The sequence below is a fragment of the Gopherus flavomarginatus genome, chromosome 9, assembly GCF_025201925.1.
Source record: "Gopherus flavomarginatus isolate rGopFla2 chromosome 9, rGopFla2.mat.asm, whole genome shotgun sequence".
NCBI classification, from domain to species: domain Eukaryota; kingdom Metazoa; phylum Chordata; order Testudines; family Testudinidae; genus Gopherus; species Gopherus flavomarginatus.
The window spans coordinates 92,373,320-92,386,064 of record NC_066625.1 but is presented as its reverse complement, the minus strand read 5'-3'; the positions used below and the strand labels follow the sequence as shown (position 1 = coordinate 92,386,064).

Genomic DNA, 12,745 nt, shown 5'->3' with positions numbered 1-12,745 from the left:
CGGGCCTACATCCCAGTGGCCCCCCGGCTCGGGGCAGGACAGCCATGTTGCTAGCACGCATACAGGAGCCCCCGCAGCAGCTCGGCTCACCCGCCCGTGCTGGCTCAGCACTCCATTGGCAGCGCATGCCAGCAAGCTCTGCTCCACCGGCCCCCAGGGGTCACGCAGTGGGGCCAGGACCTGCAGCTCTTCCGGGCTCAGATAGCAAGCAAGGGTCCCCAGCCTGGAGAGAGAAGAGAAGTCCCTTAATGGGGGGCAGGAGCCTGGGCCCCACAGAGTGAGCCTGCCCCAAGGAGTGGCACCGCTGTGACCACCCCCCCGGGCCTTGCAGCCACGACATGACACACACCCCGCACAGGCTCTGCAGCCAGGACATGACACCCATTCCCACAAGCCCTGCAGTCACAACACGACACCCCCTCACAGGGGCCCTGCAGCCATGACACAACCCCTCGCATGGCCCTGCAGCCACGACAAAACACACCCCCCCCACAGGCCCTGCAGCCATGACACACACCCCCGCGGGCTCTGCAGCCACCACACAACACACCTCCCGGATGGGCCTTGCAGCCACCACACGACACCTGCCCCCAACGGGCCCTTGCAGCCACGACATGACACACACCCCGCACAGACTCTGCAGCCACGACACGACACCCATCCCCACAAGCCCTGCAGCCACAACACGACACACCCCCACACGGGCCCGGCAGCCACGATACAACCCCTCGCATGGCCCTGCAGCCACAACATGACACACACCTCCCACAGGCCCTGCAACCATGACACACACCCCTCCACAGGCCCTGCAGCCACATCACGACACCCCCCCCGTACGGGCCCTGCAGCCACGACACCCCCCCCCCACAGGCCCTGCAGCCATGACACGACACACCCCCGCATGGGCCCTGCAGCCACATCACGACACCCCCCCCCCGCACGGGCCCTGCAGCCATGACACGACACACCCCCCACATGGGCCCTGCAGCCATGACATGACACACACCCCCCACAGGCCCTGCAGCCATGATTACGCCCCCCCCCCCCCCAGGGCTCTGCAGCCACAACACAACACATCCACCCCACGGGCCCTGCAGCCACGACCCACCCCACCCCACGGGCCCTGCAGCCACGACACAACCCCCACCCCCACCCCATGGGCCCTGCAGTGACGATGACAACCCCACAACCCCCCGCGCGCTCCTCTCACCTGTGCACCTGCTCCTCACCAGCCCCACGGCTCACGTTTAGCAAGGTGTGTGCCACATGGCGCCCCTGGGCCAGCCCCAGCCGGACATCCTGCCAACCGTCTGCCAGCCCCTGGATCTGTGCAGCAGAGATCGGCCTAGTGCACTCGAGGGGCAACGCCACCAAATCCTCCACAACACTCAGCTCCCAGGGACGTGGGGGGTCCTAGCCCATGGGGGGCAGGGCCTGGAGGGGAGGCTCCTGGGAAGTGGGGGTCCCAGCCCATGTGGTGCAGAGCCTGGAGGGGAGGATCCTGGGAATTGGGGGTCCCAGCCCATGGGGTGCAGGGCCTGAAGGGGAGGTTCCCGGGAAGTGGGGGTCCCAGCCCATGGGGTGCAGGACCTGGAGGGGAGGCTCCTGGGAAGTGGGGGATCACAGCCCATGGGGGGGCAGGACCTGGAGGGGAGGCTCCTGGGAAGTGGGGGTCCCAGCCAATTGGGTGCAGGACCTGGAGGGGAGGCTCCTGGGAAGTGGGGGCTCACAGCCCATGGGGGGCGGGACCTGGAAGGGAGGCTCCTGGGAAGTGGGGGATCACAGTCCATGGGGCGCAGGACCTGGAGGGGAGGCTCCTGGGAAGTGGGGGATCACAGCCCATGGGGGGCGGGACCTGGAGGGGAGGCTCCTGGGAAGTGGGGGATCACAGTCCATGGGGTGCAGGGCCGGGAGGGGAGGCTCCTGGGAAGTGGGGGTCCCAGCCCATGGGGCGCAGGACCTGGAGGGGAGGCTCCTGGGAAGTGGGGGATCACAGTCCATGGGGCGCAGGGCCTGGAGGGAAGGCTCCTGGGAAGTGGGGGTTCCAGCCCATGGGAGGTAGAACCTGGGGGGGAGGCTCCTGGGAAGTGGAGGTCCCAGCCCATGGGGCGCAGGGCGTGGAGGGGAGGCTCCTGAGGCCTGGGGATGAGGGAACACCGGGACTGAGCCTGGGAGCTAGGGAATGACGCAGAGACGGCCCCATATGACAGAGCCGCCGGCCCCAGGAACAGCGGACATGGGCTCAGCCCCCTCTCCAGCCAGGCTAGCGGTGACTGTCATGGGGCCGTAGCCCTGCCAGCGCTGAGCCGCTGGGCCCCTGGCTGCACGGCGCTGCATCCCCACCTGCTGAGGCGTGAGCTGCACGAAGCAGCGAAGCGGCAGGTGAGGCAGCAGCGGCTGGATGGTGCGTAGGACGGCCGGTCGCCACGTCGGCAGGTCCCCGAGGAGCTGAGCCTGCAGCAGCAGCTTGGCAAAGGCGCTTTTCTGCACCAGCTTCATGTGGGGGCTGTGAGTCTGCAGAGCAGCTAAGCTGGAGGGGGCGGCACATTAGAGCTGGCATAGCCTGGAGACCCCTCTGAGCTCAGCCCGCCCGGCGACAAGCTTGCTCGGCTCCCCTCCCCCAGCACCCACAGGAGGTACCCAGTACCCGCTCCTCAGCCCTGGGGCAGTCCCGCCCTGGACTGGACAGAACGGCCTCTGCAAGGCAGGCCGTGGGAGAGCAGGGGGTGAGAGCAGGGGCTGTGTGACCAGATGCAGGGGGCTCAGAGCTGGGGCTCAGAGCAGGCCAGGGGCTGTGTGACCAGGAGCAGGGGCTCAGAGCTGGGGGTCAGAGCTGGGCCTGTGACCAGGTGCAGGGGGTCAGAGCTGGGGCTCAGAGCAGGGCAGGGGCTGTGTGACCAGATGCAGGGGGCTCAGAGCTGGGGCCCAGAGCAGGCCAGGGGCTGTGTGACCAGGAGCAGGGGCTCAGAGCTGGGGGTCAGAGCTGGGCCTGTGACCAGGTGCAGGGGGTCAGAGCTGGGGCTCAGAGCAGGCCAGGGGCTGTGTGACCAGATGCAGGGGGATCAGAGCTGGGGCTCAGAGCAGGCCAGGGGCTGTGTGACCAGGTGCAGGGGCTCAGAGCTGGGGGTCAGAGCTGGGGCTCAGAGCAGGCCAGGGGCTGTGTGACCAGATGCAGGGGGCTCAGAGCTGGGGCTCAGAGCAGGCCAGGGGCTGTGTGACCAGGAGCAGGGGCTCAGAGCTGGGGGTCAGAGCTGGGCCTGTGACCAGGTGCAGGGGGTCAGAGCTGGGGCTCAGAGCAGGCCAGGGGCTGTGTGACCAGATGCAGGGGGCTCAGAGCTGGGGCTCAGAGCAGGCCAGGGGCTGTGTGACCAGGAGCAGGGGCTCAGAGCTGGGGGTAAGAGCTGGGCCTGTGACCAGGTGCAGGGGGTCAGAGCTGGGGCTCAGAGCAGGCCAGGGGCTGTGTGACCAGGTGCAGGGGGCTCAGAGCTGGGGCTCAGAGCAGGCCAGGGGCTGTGTGACCAGGTGCAGGGGCTCAGAGCTGGGGGTCAGAGCTGGGGCTCAGAGCAGGCCAGGGGCTGTGTGACCAGGTGCAGGGGGTCAGAGCTGGGGCTCAGAGCAGGCCAGGGGCTGTGTGACCAGGTGCAGGGGGCTCAGAGCTGGGGGCTGATCTGGTGTGTGTGTGTGTGAGGGGACTGGGGCACACTACAGGGCCCGCGGGGCTCTGGGGAGCCAGTTATGGGCATGCGGGGCACTGGGGCTCAGCGTGGGAGTGCAAGGGGCTCCAAGTGGGGAGCAGTTTGGGGTGAGGTGGGGCTAGGACTGAGGCAGAGGGTGTTACGGGGCACGTTCCTGGGGCCTCACTCACACGCTCTCGTTGGCCAGCAGGGCAGGCGGGACTCTCATGATGTCGGACACGGCCATGAACGGTATGAACTGCGACAGGTCAACAAAGAGCTGCGGAGTGAGCTGGGGGAAGCGGCCCATCAGCCGCGAGGCGAGAGACTGCAGCGCCTGCTCATCCGACATGGGAACCTGCCGGAGCAGCACGTTGAGGCTCCCTGCATGGTGGCAGGACCCCAGCCGTTGGGGGACAGCTGCCCCCATGCCCACGCGAGGAGACTCCCTAACATGGGCCAATGGCCATAATGCATCCTCACCCCTAAGGCACCAGCAACCTACCCCCCTCCCGCTGGCACATGCTGCCCACCTGCAGCCGGGGCCAGGAGCGGTGCAGCAGGGACAGGAAATGCTGCACTGCCTCGCTCTCCGCCGACAGCAGCAGCTGCTGGAAATTTTCCTGCGGCATCTGCAGGTATTCCTGTGGGGAAGGACAGCATGTCACGGCAGGGCCCACGGAGCTGTGTGGCCAGGGCAGGGCCCAGCAAGCCGAGCTAGGCTGGGCTCCCCATCAAACACAAGAGGGGAGCCCAGGGCAAGGTGCATGGGCTGTGGGAAGGTGGAAGCATCTTACTGGAGTACAGGGCACCTGCCCCACACCGGGGCACCCATGGAATCTGGGGCCGCAGGGAGGGGCTTTTGCCAGGGAGGAGGTGGAACAGCCCCCAGGCCCTGCTGAGCGGGGTCGGTACCTGCACAAGGACTTCCAGCGCCGGGGCACCCTCTTCTCTTTGGATCAGATCCCAGAGCACAGGCTGCTGGAGAGAGCAGGAGAGGTCTCAGCAAGGGACCGTCCGCTGGCCCATCCCCCAGGCACCCCTCGATCCCCAGCACGCCTGCAGCACCCCTCTGATCCGCGGGAAGGGGATGCCACTGGGGCACTGTTGCCAGGGCCAGAGGTGGGACTTCTCCAGAAATTTGGGCTCTTTCCCTCTGTCACTCTCCTGGTCCCAGGACAGTCCTGAATTCCAGCAGACCAACAGGAGCTCTTAGTCCAGAGATGGGTCATCTGGAACCCTGGCTGTGCAGGGCCTGACCCTTCCCCACAGCACAGGAGCCAATGGGCTGCCTGGTGCGAACGGGGCAGGGGCATGCCAGGGCAGCAGCTGGGACTGTGCTCCCTGCAGTGGACCACTGTGAAACCAGCAAGAAACGGTGTTAACCAAAGGCCCCTGGACCCGGTGCTGCCCAACAGTGCCCAGCCTGATGGGACCCAGAATCTCGGGGAGATTTGTGGGGCCTATGCAATTGCTCAGCTAGCTGTTAAATTCCCCGTTATACCCCCAGTTGCTGCTGGGGAGCATCACAAACAGGGCAGCTCGCAGCCAGAGCTGAACGGGGGCTTGCTGACAGCCCTCGCCCCAGGGCATGACTAGGTCCTCGGCTCTCTGAGGGGGTCTGCTGGAGCCACAGAGCTTGGTGCGTGGCTCTAGCCAGAAGGGCCACTCCCTCCCCACCAGGCATGGAACCTAATCCACGGGTGTGAAGCAGTAGGGAGCGGGGCGGGTTGACCTGGGAATGTCGTCTAGTTTTACTGGGACTGTCTGCATGGGGGAGGGGAGAGCAGGGGGTGACTAAGTGAGGGACAGGACCTGAGCCAGGAAGGAGGGTGGCCTGGGAAACTGGACAAAGGGAGAGTGGGAGAAGGAGGAAGAGAGAGCCTACTGGAGGGGTTTTTGGTTTCAGTTTTGGGCTGGCTGGGAAGAGGCAGGGAACCCCAAGTCTGGGGTCTAAGTTCCTTGCCCCAGAGGGACCTGGCTGAGGGGTCCTGGTTGTACCTACAAGCCCTGCTTGGGACTGTGTTCCTGCAGTCTAATAAACCTTCTGTCTTACTGGCTGGCTGAGAGTCCCGGTGAATGGCAGGAAGTGGGGGGCGCAGGGCCCTGACTCTCCCATGCTCCGTGACAACGGGCTCCCCAGGAATGACCCCTATGAAGGAGCACTAGTCACTGCAGCATGCTGGCCCTGCAGAGGGTGCCGCTGCTCACCCGGCGTTGCTGGCTCTGGTTCTGGAGAGATGTATTGTGCTAGCTGGGTGGCCAGCAGTTCTCCTGGGGCTTCAAGGGGGTTCTAGACTCAGCAGCAATTCACAGAGACCTTGGTTTGCAGCTGCTCAAAGCACCTGGTCTCCTGCTCTCTTGGCAGGTTTGCCTTCCATGCCAGACACCTCTGCCCTCGGCATGCCCAGCAGACATACACCAACCTGCTCTGCACATGGCATCTGCCACAACTCCTGCACTTTCGCAGGGGTTAGACGAGCTGGGCTGCTGGTCCCTGTGGGTCTCTGATTTGTTTAGCCCACGCACACTGGAGGGGAGTATGAGCTAGGGAGGGGGCAGTGGGCTAGGACTCCAGAGACTGCAGGTCTGTTCCTGCCCCTGCTGGGCTGCAAGCCCTCATGCACCTGGTGTCAGGCCCTGTGAGAACCTCAGCTTTCATGGTGAACCAAGGACGTGGCTGCAGAGGGAGCCTTGAAAACAAGCCCCAGAACAGCCCTGAAAGCAGGTGGCCAAGCAGCAGGACAAAATTCATTCTCTTGTCAAATCTCATGATGTTTAGGGCCTGACTCAGGGTTTCTGGCCTCCCAGGGCTGGTGACATGGTGTCTGTGCAGCATCCAGTGCTGGGGGCCTGCTCTCCGCTGGGGGTTTGTGGTCATCAGACAGAGCTGATGACAAGAGCAGTTTGGGGTCTGTCTGGCAGAGTGCTGGGCCCATGGCACATGCACAAACAAGTGCACCCAAGTGGCTGTGTCAGGGTTTGCAGCCATTAGAGATCCCACACCTCAGGGGTGCACAAAGGGTTGGAGCTTAGCCCCAGCATGGCTTGTGCAGCGAACTCAGGGCTGAGGCGGACTGGGAGCAGGAGCCTCCCATCAGCCTGCTCACTCGCTCAGAGGCAGGGAATGGCACCACTCACACTGAAGCAGCTCAGCAGCTCTTTCTTGAAGAAGGCATCATGCTCCTGCCTCAGGTACTGGCCCACGGCCTGCAGGATGCTCAGGGAGGAGTTCACCTTCAGCAAGGCCCAGAAGGAGCCATTGTCCAGGAGGCTGGAGAGCAGGATGGCCTCACTCAGCTGGTCCCTGGCTGCCTGCCCCACCTCGTCCAGCTCAGAGGAGGGCAGGGTGAAGTCCAGCAGGTGCAGAAGATAGTTCACGCTGAGGATCCAGCGGGAAGTCTCCTCCTCGCAGTGCGTGAGCTGGGACACCAGCCCCAGCAGGTAGGACGCAGGGTCCCGGCAGAGCCAAGATGCGTCCACGTGAGAGGAAATAGGCAGGATGTCCAGGAGGCGCTGCAGGAAGCACTGCTCATTCTGCAGGGAGTCCAGGCAGTGATCCATGAGCCAGTGGTGGGAAGACACCAAAGACTGGAGGAGGGAGGAATTCTCACACACCAGCTCCTGGAAGCGAGCAGGGTTCACCTCCCAGCACTGCTCCACCAGGCTAGCGTTCCTGAGCTCCTGGAGGCTCCAGGCATGGAAATTGCAGGGATCAGAGTTCCTGAGCAGCGAGGAATTCAGTGTCTTTGTCTGGAGCTGGTGGCCGTGGCAGAGTCTGAAGATCCAGGTGCTGCTATTTGCGGGCACCGCCTGCAGGCTCTCATTGGTGCACAGCCACTGAGTCCAGAGAGTCTGGTTTTCCAGAAAGCAGCTCCAGAAATCCTCCTGGCTCCAGGGGGCCCCAGGCAGCCCCTCTAGACAGCTGTCACCTTTGGGGGGTAGGGAGAGGTTGGCACACAATTTTTCCATCAGAGGCTGGTTGGGACTGGGCAGCTGCAGCATGGAGGCATTGCTGCAGACCGTGGTGTTGAACTGGCCAGGGAAGTACTCCCTGCATGTCCTCACCCACATGGAGTCCCCGCTGGGGGAGGAGAAATACCAGGTGGAACTGGAGCATGCAGCCCCCAGGTCTGAAGGAGGCTGGCTGGAGCTGTCTGAGCCATTGAATAGGCTGCAGTAAAGATATACAGTGAAGTTGGAGATGCCGGGCAGGCCTGGGATCGTGTCATTGCAAGCAGACTCCAGAACCTCGGCTGAGGGCCAGGATGCACCCCAGGCGTCTCCAGATGCCCTCTTTGTGACTTGGGGGGGCTTGCGGGCAGGCTGCATGCAGCTCAGACTTGGTGGAGGAGATGGAAAGGTCCTAGACTTGACCCCCAGGGTCCGGGCGTTCCAGCTGATGTTATGTCTGATGCCCCTGTTAGCAGCAGACAGAGGAGCTGGTCACGCACCTTGCTGAGCCTCCCTCACCCTCTCCCTGGAGCCCATCTGCATGGGCTGGGGAAATCCCACATGCTCACCCTTGCCCCAAACCCTCTGGCCTTGCAATCCACACTCCACAGGGACACACTCTGCCGTCTCAGTCCTCCCACCACATCCCCCACACTCGGGCCCTGCCTCACTGCATACCCCTCAGACAGCCCCTAGCCACGCACCTCCTTGCCCACGGCATAAACTGCCCCCACCCCCAGTGGGTGGTCCTCCTCCTCTGTGCAGCACTCAGCATTCGCCTGGGACCAAGGCTGCTCTCACACCTTCCCCGCCTGACCCCAGTCCCCCCAGGCCAGGAGAGCCCCCTCCCCTCCCAGGCAACGCAGCCTGTCCCAACGCAAGGCCATGGGGGGAATCAGCACCTGTGGGGGAACCAGCTCCATACACAGCCTGATTGTTAGGGGGTGTCACAGCCACGGCTGCCATGTGCCCTGCGATATCCCAGCCCCTCAACTAGCACAGCTCCCTCTTGCCTGTGCAGGCCCCGGCCACGGGGAAGGAAAGGGATGCCTCTTTCTGTCCTCCCCCCAGGAGGCAAGGGACACGGGCACAGAGCTCATGGGCCCAGCAGCTAGCACTCCCCTGCCCCAGCCCAGCCAGGCCCCACTCTGAGAGCTCCTCCAGCAACTCTCCCCAGGCAGACAAGCAGTTGGCTCTGGAGGTAGGCCAGGGTCAGAGGAAGGTTATGGCTGAGGCTTCTTTGCTGAAATCCCAGGAGCCCCTGAGCCCAGGCCCAGGGTGACCCTGCGTGGAGTCCGGCATGAGCAGGGGCTTTCCATCTAGGAGTGCTGGGAGCCCGTGCCTCTGACTGCTGGCCACGCGCCGGCCCACGCCCATGACTCACCACAGCAGAAGCTGCTGCAGGGTCCCTGAAAAAGGAGAAGGGAAGGAATGAGTGAGCGTCTGGAGCCAGACTGTGTAGCCCGTGCCTGGCGGGCCTGGGGCCTGAGTGCCCCACAAGTCCTGGGAAGGAACAACTCACCTACGGTGCACTTCCCCTCTCGATCCGACTGAGGGACGCCGAGGGCCACCGAGATCTTGTCCACCAGCAAATCCGTCACATGCGAGACCTTCCTCCTGAAGCTGGGGTAGAGTGATCGGCCCATCCTCCGCAGGACGCGCTGCTTGGCCTCCTCCAGGGCCCCCCAGAGGGTGTCTGCAGAGCCCCCCTCAGAGTCCAGGCCTGGCTGCTTGGTCCAGGAGATCTGCAGAAGGCTGCTGGCATTGGGGTTCAGCGCTCGGATGGCCCCGGGCACCACGCGGAAGGGTTTAAAGCGTTCAGAAGCCAGGACGGGGCCTGCAGGCTGCAGATGGACCCTTGGCTTCCAACTGGTGCCTTCAAAGAGCTTCAGCAGTTGTGACACCCAGTCTGTGCTGGAGCTGCAGTTCCCATGGCCTGTCAGGATGCAATCAGTGCCCTGCAAGCCAGGGCTGCCCTGGCCCAGCACCTCAGTGAGCAGCGCCTGGGTCAGAGCCTCCCCCAGGCTGCTAAGCCGCGCCCAGTTCTGCTGCAGGAAGAGGAGCAGGGTCTGGTCTCTGCTGAAGAGGCTCAGCAGGCTGTGGATGAGGCTTAAGAGCATGTCCCAGTCACGGCTGCCCCTCAGTGAGATCAGGACATCCCTCAGCTGCAGAGCAGGGGTCGGGGAGGGCTGAGATAGGAGGTGCTGCAGCAGGCTCCTCCAGGGCATGGCCCCCAGTTCGTCCAGCTCCTGCCTCTCAAGGTGCATGGAGATGTTGTACAGAAAGCCAGAAATCTGGCTCCTGCTGCCGCGGCTCTGCCACAGGGCCCGGAGGGGGGAACTCCTGAACGTAGGCAGGATCCCCAGGGACTCCAGCCCCACCAGCACGCTCCTCACCAGAGACTTCACGTCCTCCTGCTGCCTCAGGCCTGCTGGAAAGCTGGACAGGACTGAGCCTCCAGACCGCCGCCCGCCCTCCAGCATCAGGAAGGAGATGAGGTCTCGGACTGGGACCCTGTGCCCTTCCGGGGCTACTCCTGCAGGGGAAGCCAAGCTGGCTGAAAGGGCATGGAGCAGGGCCCCTGACTGAGAACAAGGGTCACCCCCATACCAGTCAAGGACCCCCATCTCCCTGCCCAGTGACTGTGAGGCCACATCACCCTGCAGCTGGTGAACAAGCAGCAATTCCCAGCCAATCAGGTACAGCACATTAGCGTCCATTGCTGCCCACCCGCAAGCTTGGCTCAGGCCCCCTTGCCTGGCCACCTGGGAGCATGCTGGGGCAGGGCCGGTGTCTCTCAGCTCTCTGCCAAGTGCATGGTGCCCTTCAGGGCTCCATAAGGCAGGACCTCCCCCAGCAGCTGGCTAAGTGAGGGGCGCTCTCCAGCATGTGTGGGGCCGGGACTTGGCGCTCATCCAGCTCTACCAATGGGCGACACCTGTCTCACGCCTTCCTCAGGTCTCCAAGAGGCGCTGAGCACCTGCAGTTCCCCGTACCCCAGCTCTGTGCCTCTCCAGGAATCACTGGGCCCACCTGTGCATGGGGCCTGCTGCCGTGACAGTGCCTGGGCTCTCTGCACCCTCCTTTGCACGTTCACATCCCTGTCCCAGCCCTGTGGCGCTACAAATGGTCATTGCTGTAGCCAGGCACACGCCACTCCCCAGAGAGCTGCCCATGGCGTTACTACCTGCCCTCTGGTAATGCACAAGCAACACCGGCAGGTGGCAAGTGTATATCTGATCCAAGGAAATACCTTTTCATGCCACACAGTTCATCTGTGGGACTCACTGCCACAGGATATCACTGATTGGCCCGGGCAAGTGACATCTTCCTGTTATCAGGGGCTATCCTGCTGGGAGACACTAGGGGATGTCTGCCTGGACAGACAGACTTACGCTACCTCTGCTGGAGCTAACATGCTAAAAATAGCAGGGCGGCCATTGGGGAGGCTCCAGCTAGCCACCCGAGCTCGGCCCAAGGGGGCTGGGAGGGCTTTGACTTGGAACTGTCCTGGGACAGGGTTTCCAGCACTTGGCCCCAGTCAGGGACGGGATGTGAGGCCCTGCAGGACACCAGCCTAGCTTTCTGCTCCCTGCTGTCCCCTGTTCCCCTGTGAAGCGGAGACACTGCCTCTCGGGAACGTACCCCAGGAAGAGACGCTTGACATGCCGATGCCCCCCATCCCCTGCACCCACACTCACCCGCTTGGGGCAGAGGTTGCAGCAGCAGCAGCAGCCAGAAGCACCAGGGGGACAAAGCCATTTCTCTGTGTTCTTATGCAGGGCAGGAGCCCCCAGAAGCCAGAGGCTGGGGAAGCTGGTGGTCACAGGGGAGCAGGGAGCTTGCTGCCAGGGAACAGGACCTGTACCATGACACCAGACGCTCTTAGCAGGGCTGGCAGGCGAATCCCAGCTCACCTGATCTCTTTCCGCCGGCTGAGCATTACTTACACCCAGGAAGGACGAGTCCAGCTCAGTGCTCACCTTACACTTTCCACTCAAAGGAAGGGGAGGGGAGGGGAGGAATGCCAGAGACTGCCAGGGCACGAGGGCCAAGAGGCAGGCACCAGAGGCTGCGCTGGAACTCAGGAGAGCTGCGTTTGTTTCCTGGCTTTGCCACAGACTCCCCTTGTGGCTTTTGGAAAGTCACTTGGGCTCAGATCTATTGAAATCAATGGATGGGAAGAACCACAATTTGGTCAGGGTCTGTGCAGCCCCCAGCACCCAGGGGCCCCCCTCTTGGTTGGAGTCTGTGCAGCCCACGGCACCAGGGGGCCCCCATCTCAGTTGGGGTCCGTGCAGCCCACGGCACCAGGGGGCCCCCATCTCAGTTGGGGTCCACGCAGCCCCCAGCATCCGGGGGCCCACATCTCAGTTGGGGTCCATGCAGCCCCCAGCACCAGGTGGCCCCCATCTCGGTTGGCATCTGTGCAGCCCACGGCACCAAGGGCCCCCCATCCCGGTTGGGGTTCGTGCAGCCCCCAGCACTCAGTGGGCCCCCATCTCGGTTGGGGTCTGTGCAGCCTGCGGCACCAGGGGGCCCCCATCTCATAAGAACAGCCAGACTGGGTCAGACCAAAGGTCCATCCAGCCCAGTATCCTGTCTGATGACAGTGGCCAATGCCAGGTGCCCCAGACGGAGTGAACCTAACAGGCAATGATCAAGTGATCTCTCTCCTGCCATCCATCTCCACCCTTGACAAACAGAGGCTAGGGACACCATTCCTTACCCACCCTGGCTAATAGCCATTAATGGACTTAACCCCCACCCCCAGCACCAGGGGTCCCCCATCTCGGTAGGGGTTTGTGCAGCCCCTGGAAGCATGGGTCCAATCTTGGCTGCTGGGTCTCGGTGCTCCGGGACTACCGGCATTAATGATAATAGCTAATGCTGAAGGGCCAACGTGCACCAGGAGGAGGACGCATTGCAAGAGGCAGACACACCTTACCTGGTGATGGGGGAGGGGAGAGCAAGGTGCATCTGCCTCCTGGCGGGCCCTCTCTGTGCCCAGACCGGGATCTGACAGCCCAGCATGGAGCCCGAAGCTGCAGGGCTAAGGCAGGGAGATGCAAGTGCCCCTTCAGCTTGGCAGCAAGGGGAAGGGCGAGCACGCACTG

The 12,745-nt window shown here is 63.6% G+C and overlaps 1 protein-coding gene across 1 annotated transcript in view; it reads right to left on the bottom strand.

Moving 5' to 3' along the window:
* Positions 1 to 10,348, bottom strand: part of STRC (stereocilin) — a 35,584-nt gene extending 25,236 nt beyond the window's left edge. The window contains exons 1-9 of the mRNA XM_050968934.1: positions 9,151 to 10,348; positions 9,013 to 9,037; positions 6,816 to 8,094; positions 4,590 to 4,652; positions 4,208 to 4,318; positions 3,866 to 4,032; positions 2,344 to 2,530; positions 1,211 to 1,326; positions 91 to 223 (exon numbers count right to left, since the gene is read on the bottom strand). Coding sequence (XP_050824891.1) covers positions 91 to 223; positions 1,211 to 1,326; positions 2,344 to 2,530; positions 3,866 to 4,032; positions 4,208 to 4,318; positions 4,590 to 4,652; positions 6,816 to 8,094; positions 9,013 to 9,037; positions 9,151 to 10,348 — 3,279 coding nt within the window. The remainder of the gene's footprint in view (positions 1 to 90; positions 224 to 1,210; positions 1,327 to 2,343; positions 2,531 to 3,865; positions 4,033 to 4,207; positions 4,319 to 4,589; positions 4,653 to 6,815; positions 8,095 to 9,012; positions 9,038 to 9,150) is intronic.
* Between the last annotated feature and the right edge of the window lie 2,397 nt (positions 10,349 to 12,745).